The 10000-nt window shown below is 34.8% G+C and overlaps 1 protein-coding gene across 1 annotated transcript in view; it reads left to right on the forward strand.

Annotated features, from left to right (window-relative positions):
- LOC137622730 (uncharacterized) overlaps positions 1-10000 on the forward strand; it is a 21234-nt gene that overhangs the window by 1430 nt on the left and 9804 nt on the right. The window contains exon 2 of the mRNA XM_068353323.1: positions 9969-10000. This exon is cut by the window's right edge and continues 255 nt beyond it. Coding sequence (XP_068209424.1) covers positions 9969-10000 — 32 coding nt within the window. The remainder of the gene's footprint in view (positions 1-9968) is intronic.

A 10000-nucleotide genomic window follows, 5' to 3' on the forward strand; every position in this document is an offset into this window, starting at 1 on the left:
CTCGGGCACTCTGTTCTATCTAGTTTCTCTTCCTCTTATTTTGTTGAAGTTTTTATATTTTATATAGGAAATATTTATTCTAATGTTTTAACTGTTCTTAGAATATTTTATTTTTCCTTGTTTCTTTCCTCACTGGGCTACTTTCCCTGTTGGGGCCCCTGGGCTTATAGCATCCTGCTTTTCCAACTGGGGTTGTGTAGCTTAGCAAGTAATAATAGTAATAATAATAATAATAATAAGAATAAGAATAATAAAAGGTGGCACTTATAATAAATTGTTTTATGGTGTAAACGTTGAAATATTCAGGTTTTGATATGGAACGTCCGGTAAATAGGACTATGGTATTATTATTATTATTATCATTATTATTATTATTATTATTATTATTATTATTAGCAGCAGCAGCTAAGGTACAACCCTAGTTGAAAAACCAGGATGCTATAAGCCTAAGGACTCCAACAGAAAAAAAATAGCCTGGCGAGCAAAGGAAATAAGGAAACAGATAGAATAGTGTGCCTGAGTGTACCCTCAAGCAAGAGAACTCTAACTCAAGGCAGTGGAAGATCAGAGTACAGAGACTATAGCACTATTCAAGAGTAGAGAACAATGGTTTGATTTTGGAGTGTCCTCCTAGAAGAGTTACTTACCATAGCTGAAGAGTCTCTTCTATCCTTACCAAGAGGAAAGTGGCCACTGAACAATTATACTGTAGTGCAGTAGATAACCCCTTTGAATAAAAATTTTTCGGTTATATTAGTGATGTCAGGTGTATGAGGAAAGTTGAAAATATTTAAACAATAGGTTATAATTAATTAATCTAAAATGTAGAAAGTGAAAAAAAAAAATATTGGTGCTTGTTTCTTCTTTGTGCGATAAAAGAGAAGTAATCTTACCAAAATTGCGAAATAGTTATACAAGAGTAAAACTTAACTTTTGTAGTGAAAGTTATTTTGCGATGAGTTTCAACAAATTAATTTATTTGATTTTACTGTAGATTTTATGAGTTAGAGTTAAAAAAACAATGACGTCTTGATGTATTTAAATCTTGTACAAATTAATTTAATATGATTATTTTATTAACCGATGTAGTAACATCTCTCTCTCTCTCTCTCTCTCTCTCTCTCTCTCTCTCTCTCTCTCTCTCTCTCTCTCTCTGGAGTCTCTACCCACGCAAATTTCAGCATGGACCTTTTTTTTAGTTATATTGACTGAAATATCCTAAAATACCGGTAAATTTCCAAATTCATAATTTAAATTTAAGGAAATTCCCATTTCTTCATCAAAATATAAAAACAAGATTGTGAAATCTGCTGAAACTCCTGTTTTAATGTATTTAGGCACTTTTTTCCAAATGCCAGTATTTATTATTACAGATTCTCAAAGATTATTATCAATATTACTGAGTCTGTTTTTATATGTGAATCGATATATATATATATATATATATATATATATATATATGTGTGTGTGTGTGTGTGTGTGTGTGTGTATACTGTATATATACATATATATATACTATATATATATATGTATATATATATATATATATATATATATATATATAAATCATATATACAATATATATATATATATATATATATATATATATATATATATACAATATACAGTATATATATATACATATATATATATATATATATATAGAGAGAGAGAGAGAGAGAGAGAGAGAGAGAGAGAGAGAGAGAGAGAGAGAGAGAGAGAGAGAACAAACAACAACAACAACAAATGCGGTAAAATTTCAATCCCACAATTGAAATATAAAGAAATATCCTTACTTTTATCGAAATATAAAGACAAGACTGTGAAACCACATGTATCTAAGTTATGCAAAAAGATATTTCCCTAGATCTAGGGACATTTATGCAGGATTTTGGGGGACTCCACAGTTTTAAGGAAATCTCTTACATTTGCAAACTCGACACGAGATCTTATCTCCCCCAGAACATTCAGGGAATTCCAACGGGATGTTAGGGACATTCCCTAATGCTAGGGAATGTCATTCCGTTCCACTTAAAGTTTCTCATACGATGAAATCAAGAAGAGGAGGCTATGTTTTACCCCCTGTTTGTGTGTTTGTTTGTGAACTGATTCCTGGTCACAATTTTAATCGTAGAGTAATGAAACTTTCAGGGATTAACTCTTATGTAAAGAACTAGAAATTATTAAATTTTGGAAGTTCAAGGTCAAAGGTCAAGGTCACAGACTAGTAAAATGTTCAATTCACGTAATCAACCATAAGTTTCGACATCGTTGTCACAGAGACTTCAAAATTGGTTCATATTTGAGTGTGTGAAAATCCACGACAATATATGTTTAAGGTCAAAGGTCAAGGTCAGGGTCGAGAAATAAGCTGCCGCGGTGGAGGTCTGCGCTCTACTGAGTACCCCTCTAGTTAAGACTTGATTAGTCTTTAAGTAGTAGACTTCTGAACAAATAGATTTAGACTAATATATTTTAGTTATATCACAGTGCTCTGCTAAAACTACCGTAAGTGAATTATTATTATTATTATTATTATTATTATTATTATTATTATTACTTGGTAAGCTACAACCTAGTTGGAAAAGCAGGATGCTATAAGCCCACGGGCTCCAACATGGAAAATAGTCCAGCGAGGAAAGGAAACAAGAAAAAAAAATATTTTAAGAACAGTGACATTAAAAAAAATATTTCCTATATAAACTATAAAATCTTTAAAAAAACAAGAGGAAGTGAAATAAGATAGAATAATGTGCCCGAGTGTACCTTCAAGCAAGAAAACTCTAACCCAAGACAGTGGAAGACCATGGTACAAAGGCTATGGCACTACCCAAGACTAGAGGACAATGGTTTGATTTTGGGGTGTCCTTCTTCTAGAAGAGCTGCTTACCATAGCTAAAGTGTCTCTTCTACCCTTACCAAGAGGAAAATGGCCACTGAACAATTACATTGCAGTAGTTAACCCCTTGGGTGAAGAAGAATTGTTTGGTAATCTCAGTGTTGTCAGATGTATGAGAACAGAGGAGAATCTGTTAAGAATAGGCCAGACTATTTGATGTATGTATAGACAAAAGGAAAATGAGCCGTAACCATTACTTTTAACTGCACTCACTTTTTAGCCTTCTACTAATCCTCCATACCCTCTTCATTCATTCTATTTTGCAGTTAAATATTTTTCAACTTTACCAATAAGGTTTTTCCCCCGTCATACCTGGGTACTGAATGACCTCCCAGATCCGGACATTTGGCCATATGGCCCAAATTCATAAACGCAATCCAATCCTTTGATGATACCTGATCAATATTTCAATGTTCATAACATAAAACTGCTTCACATAAACGCTTCATCGCCTGTAGAAGATTTAGGCTCGTGCATGATAGACCACTTATTCAATTTAACTACCTTTTAGGCTCGTGTTTCAATGTTCGCTGATTTAATTCAACTCACTTTCAGAATTGTGTATCAATATTCCCTGATTTAATTCAACTCACTTTCAGGATATATCACTGTTCACTGATTTAATTCAACTCTCTTTTATTGCTCACGTATCAATGGTCGCTGGTTTAATTCAACTCTCTTTTAGGATCGTGAATCAATGCTCGCTGTTTTAATTCAACTCTCTTTTAGGATCGTGAATCAATGCTCGCTGGTTTAATTCAACTCTCTTTTAGGATCGTGCATCAATATTCCCTGATTTAATTCAACTCTCTTTTATTGCTCACGTATCAATGGTCGCTGGTTTAATTCAACTCTCTTTTAGGATCGTGAATCAATGCTCGCTGGTTTAATTCAACTCTCTTTTAGGATCGTGCATCAATATTCCCTGATTTAATTCAACTCTCTTTTATTGCTCACGTATCAATGGTCGCTGTTTTAATTCAACTCTCTTTTAGGATCGTGAATCAATGCTCGCTGGTTTAATTCAACTCTCTTTTAGGATCGTGCATCAATATTCCCTGATTTAATTCAACTCTCTTTTATTGCTCACGTATCAATGGTCGCTGGTTTAATTCAACTCTCTTTTAGGATCGTGAATCAATGCTCGCTGGTTTAATTCAACTCTCTTTTAGGATCGTGCATCAATATTCCCTGATTTAATTCAACTCTCTTTTATTGCTCACGTATCAATGGTTGCTGTTTTAATTCAACTCTCTTTTAGGATCGTGAATCAATGCTCGCTGTTTTAATTCAACTCTCTTTTAGGATCGTGAATCAATGCTCGCTGGTTTAATTCAACTCTCTTTTAGGATCGTGCATCAATATTCCCTGATTTAATTCAACTCTCTTTTATTGCTCACGTATCAATGCTCGCTGATTTAATTCAACTCTTTTATGCTCATATATCAATGCTCGCTTATCCAATTCAACTCTCTTCTAGGCTCGTGTATCAAAGCTCGGTGCTTTGTTCATTAAATGTTCACACGTGTACGTACACGTGTGCGTTCTCGTGGGTGCGTTCACAGCGTACAAAAACTTATTATTTTTAATGGGTTGAAATGTACCATAATATCCGAGTAACAGGAAGGAGACAATTGCCTTGAGTGTGTCCTCTTAGAAACAGCTGTGCCAGAGAGTAACAGATTATTATTATTTTTTTATTTTATATCTTTTATTATGAAATACACATTTGCTATTATTTTAAGTTGGCCCACGAGGTTTGATTTCAATTAATCAAATCGGCTGTCACAGCGAGGATTTTCACAAGCTGAAAGAACTCGTGAAATTGCTCAAATTTTTTGTGCGTGTTGTTGTTGTTGTTCTTCTTCTTCTTTCTTCTTCTTTTTCTTCTCCTTCTTCTTCTTTTTCTTCGCCTTCTTTTCCTTCTTCTTCTTTTTCTTCTTCTTCTTCTTTTTCTTCTTCTTCTTCTTTTTCTTCTTTTTTCTCCTTCTTCTTCATCTTCTTCGTTTTCTTCTTTTTCTTCTTCTTCTTCCTCTTCTTCTTCTTCTTCTTTTTCTTCTTCTTAATCCTCCTCCTATTCTTCTTCTTCTCATTCTTCTTTCTTCTTCTTTTTCTTCTTCTTCTTCTTTTTCTTCTTCTTCTTCTTCTTTTTCTTCTTTCTTCTTTTCCTTCTTCTCCTTCTTATTCTTCTTCTTCTTCTTTTCTCATTCTTCTTCTTCTCCTTCTTCTTCTTCTTCTTCGTTTTCTTCTTTTTCTTCTTCTTTTTCTTCTTCATTTTTCCTCTTCTTCTTCTTCTTCTTCTTCTTTCTTCTTCCTTCTTCTTCTTTGCCTTCTTCTTCTTCTTCTTCCTTCTTCTTCTTTTCCTTCTTCTCCTAGTTTTCTTCTTCTCTTTCTTCTTTCTTCTTCTTTTTCTTCTTTTTCTTCTTCTTCTTCTTCTTTTCCTTCTTCTCCTTCTTATTCTTCTTCTTCTTTTCTTCTTCTTTTTCTTCTTTTTTTCTCCTTCTTCTTCTTCTTCTTCTTCTTTCTTCTTCCTTCTTCTTCTTTTCCTTCTTCTCCTTCTTCTCCTTCTTCTTCATTTTTCCTCTTCTTCCTCTTTTGTTTGTGTAACACCCCGAGAAAGATTGCAGTGACATGTCTGACATTTCCTTGTGTTATTATCGTATTTTTAGAGACAAGTAGAATTAGAAAGTCAGATAAGAATTGAAACCACACAGCAGATGGATATGAATCCCAGAATTAAGATGTTATTAAATATGATCAATAGATTTTTCTTTAGAATATCTCTATAAATAAATTCTTAAATGAAACAGGTATTTGTTGACTGGACACCAAATAAAAAAAAATTGTTGGTATTTAAACTCCTCGTGTGGAAATGTGAGAGAGAGAGAGAGAGAGAGAGAGAGAGAGAGAGAGAGAGAGAGAGAGAGAGAGAGAGAGAGAGAGTGTACCAGGCAATCAGGCAATCAGGCAATTCCATCTCATGAATTAGAAAAAGCACTCTGAGAGTGCAGACCTCCGCCACGGCAGCTCATTTCTCGAAATCCGCTTGCCTTTCCCAGAATCAATTTAAACCGTAAGCGTATTTGAAGTCTTGTGCGACAGCCATTTTTGGGTTAAGATTATTAAGAGTAAATTCGGTCGACCTTTTGCTCGACCTTGACCTTTGACCTGTAACCTAGGATTTTCAAATTGAAAGGAAGTTGTTCACAAACAAACTAACGGACAAACAGGGTCGAAAACATAACCTCCTCCCAACTTGGTTGGCGGAGGTAATAATTGCTTAAGCATACTTTATATGTCGGGTGTGAGCGGAAATATTTAATAAGGAGGCCTGTTTTAAAATAAGCTTTGGAAGATGAAGTATTAGAGAAGCTTCTGGAAGTGAACGACTCATTTGAAATGTGGTTTTAAAAGTTGATTAACGAAAAGATTTTTTTTTTTTTTTGGAAGAAATTGGTAGAAGATAATTCTTTTAAAGGTTTAAAGGCTGCTCGTGAATGGCAGAGGCAAGGGACAGTGATATTGCCCCATCGAGCAGGGCAATGCCCTAGAGACTGACCATATATACGATCAGCGCTCAAGCCCCCTCGTCATCCAAGCTAGGACTAAGGAGTGCCTGACAATGGCTGCTGACGTTTCAGCGGATAGACTTATAGGCTCCTCCAAACCCGCCCCCGCCCCCCCCCCCCCCATCCTTAGCTCACAAGGATGGTGAGGTTGCAGCGAACATAGAAACTATCGACTTTGAGCGGGACTCGAACCCCAGTCTGGCGTTCACCAGTTAGGGACGTTACCACATCGGCCACTACAACCTTAGAACCAGAGAACCGAAAATAGATACTGGTAGAAGTTGAAATATTGTACGAGACAGAAAATCTTTTTTTCTTTCTTTTTTTTTTAGTTTATGGAAGTGATTGACATATGTTGCTCTTAGTAAAAAAAAAAGTTGTCTTATGTTGACTCAGGATTTAAGTATCTTTAGTAACACTTTTATCAATATATATATATATATATATATATATATATATATATATATATATATATATATATATATAATGATCAATGATGCAATGGTTTCGGATAACTGTAATTTCTGTCTATAAAAGATTTAACTGTCTTGCAAACGAGTTAATTTACCCCCTTTATCTCTACTCTTAACTTTATTCCTTTTTTTCTTATCTCAACTTAGATCCAACATGGTCTTCCTATGTCTTGGGTTAGAGTTCTCTTGTTTGAGGGTACACTCGGGCACACTATTCTATATTAATTCTCTTCCTCTTGTTTTGTTAAAGTTTTTATAGTTTATATAGGAAATATTTACTGCAATGCTGTTACTGTTCTTGAAATATTTTATTTTTCCTTGTTTCCTTTCCTCACTAGGCTATTTTCCCTGTTGGGGCCCCTGGGCTTATAGCATTCTGCTTTTCCAACTAGGGTTGTGTAGCTTAGCAAGTAATAATAATAATAATAATAAGGGTTTGCATATCACAATGATCAACAAAGCTGTACTTCTCAGGGTCACCCATACTAGGTTGGTTTGCTGTGAGCGATCAGACGAAAATCTCCCTCCATTGCCAATACCAGCGTGGTGACGAAAACTGGCCAAACCCCTGACGCGAATTAAGATATATATGAGGCCTTTGTCCTGCAGTGGACTAAAACGGCTGCATTTTTTCCTTATAGCAGTTGCTCCTCTTCCTAATGGTTTACACTAAGCAGTACAAACCGAAAAAGAATTAAAAGATATTGCGAATACTTGAATAACTCTCCTGTTGCCTCTATTGTCTATGTGGCTATAAAAAGAACAATTGCTCTTCCTCTGGTAAGTGCATGACTTGTTCAAAACATCCCTTCTGTCCTCAAAATAGAAAAAAAGGGAATAAAAGAGGAAACAAAGAACAGAAAAGGAGAAAAAGAGGCATATGAGGGCTCGCAGCGTGGTGCCTACCAAGGTCTAGGGCTCTAGGCAGATGTTTCTGATCGCGTAAATACGTTACTCAAAGGAACCTGCGAAGTCTTGCGTTTGGTTCTTTTTTTTTTTCTTTTTTTTTTAATATCGATGAGTTTTGGTTCTAGGATTTTCTATATATGGCTGAATCTTTATTATTATTATTATTATTATTATTATTATTATTATTATTATTACTTGCTAAAATACAACCCTAGGTCGAAAAGCAGGATGCTATAAGCCCAGGGGCCCCAACAGGGAAAATAGCCCAGTGAGGAAAGGAAATAAGGTAAAATAAGATATCTTAAGAACAGTAACAACATTAAAATAGATAAGATAGAATAGTGTGCCCCAGTGTACCCTCAAGCAAGAGAACTCTAACCCTAGGGTCTGGAAGACTATGGTACAGAGGCTATGGCACTACAATATTCTGTGAAAGTATTTGTGTATCACCATGATCAACAAAACTGCACTAGTCAGAGCCATCCATACTAGGTTGGTTTGCTGCAAGCGATCAGACTAATATCTCCCACTGTCAATAATCCACAGTGGCCAACATGGTGATGAAAACTATCTAAATCCCATATATGACTAAGGGCATGTCTGAGGCCTTTGTCCAGGAGTGGAATAGAAACGGCTGCATTTGTTGTTGTTGTTGTTGTTGATCCAGATTCAAGTAAACAGTTTCGGTATTAATAGGTTTTATATCGTTATGTTTGTGCGATGTTTCAAAATTTTCTTAGTCTGATTTTTCAATGACGTAATTATGAGCATTTTTGATTTGTAAAATAAGTCCTATTAGAGTTTTTTTACGAGATTATAGTAACATCTGAATGTTTTTATATTGATTATGAAATATTCAAATTGGAAACACTTCTAATAAAGAAATATCAACTTGGGACAGACTATTTTAACTCCTGGAGACTACAATCATTATCTCTTTGAGGTTCTCCAAACTCATTCTTTATCTATTAAAACGCTCATGTCCTGACACACGAAAAAGAAGCATGCACGGACATCTGTGTTCTGTCACTTGTATCTAAATGACATCAGTTTTATACTAAAAAAAACATTTACAACTGATTTTAGATTCATGAGACTATGCTCATTTTTTAAATGTCTTGCTCACAGGTTTAGGGACCCCAACAGGAAAAATAGCCCAGTGAGGAAAGGAAACAAGGAAAAATAAAATATTTTAAGAACAGTAACAACATTAAAACAAATATTTCCTATATATACTATAAAAACTTTAACAAAACAAGAGGAAGAGAAATTAGATAGAATAGTGTGCCTGAGTGTACCCTCAAGCAAGAAAACCCTAACCCAAGACAGTGGAAGACCATGGTACAGAGGCTATGGCACTACTCAAAGACTAGAGAACAAGGGTTTGATTTTGGAGTGTCCTTCTCAGGATTATATAATAGGGTTATGGGTTCTTGTTCTATGGTGCAGAGAAATACAGTGCCTTACTTCCATATTATGGTAAAGATGTTCAACATTGGTGTATAAGATGTGTACAAAGATGTGTATATTTTGCAGATTACACAGCGAACTGTATACCTTTCGTTTATCATCTGGGGACTTTGTCACTGAAATACATTTTTTTCTAATACACTTCTCAGGTCATTATGGTACCTTATTGTTCTATATTTAAGGTATTTGTTTTATATTTAGGCCGATTGTTATACTCAAATTTGGTGCATCCACCTGCAAAAATTTACTTATTTTTTCGCTAGGCTCATTTTTGAACTTTGGGTGGGGCTTAGTAAGCTTTACTCTTGTCACCTAGTGCATTTAAAGTGTTCCTTAATAAACCAATAATTGCACTAGCTTCTTAACCATATGATTAACCTCCTATCTCACTTCCCTCCTTTAGAACGTAAGCAATTTCACTCAAAATTAGAGAAAACTCTAAAAAAAGATATTTCTCGTACTTGTAGGTACGATGACTTAGAAAGCTTTACCCTAGTGTATTTAAAGTGATCATTGATTAACCACTAATTGCACTAGCTTTTTAACCATATAATTAAACTCCTATCTCCCTTCCCTCTTTCGAAACTTACGCAACATAACCTAAATTTAGAGAAAACTCTAAAAAAAAGATAATTCTCGTACTTCTAGGTACGATGGCTGCTGCTGCAGAGAACAACAAC

Source organism: Palaemon carinicauda, chromosome 29, assembly GCF_036898095.1.
Source record: "Palaemon carinicauda isolate YSFRI2023 chromosome 29, ASM3689809v2, whole genome shotgun sequence".
NCBI classification, from domain to species: domain Eukaryota; kingdom Metazoa; phylum Arthropoda; class Malacostraca; order Decapoda; family Palaemonidae; genus Palaemon; species Palaemon carinicauda.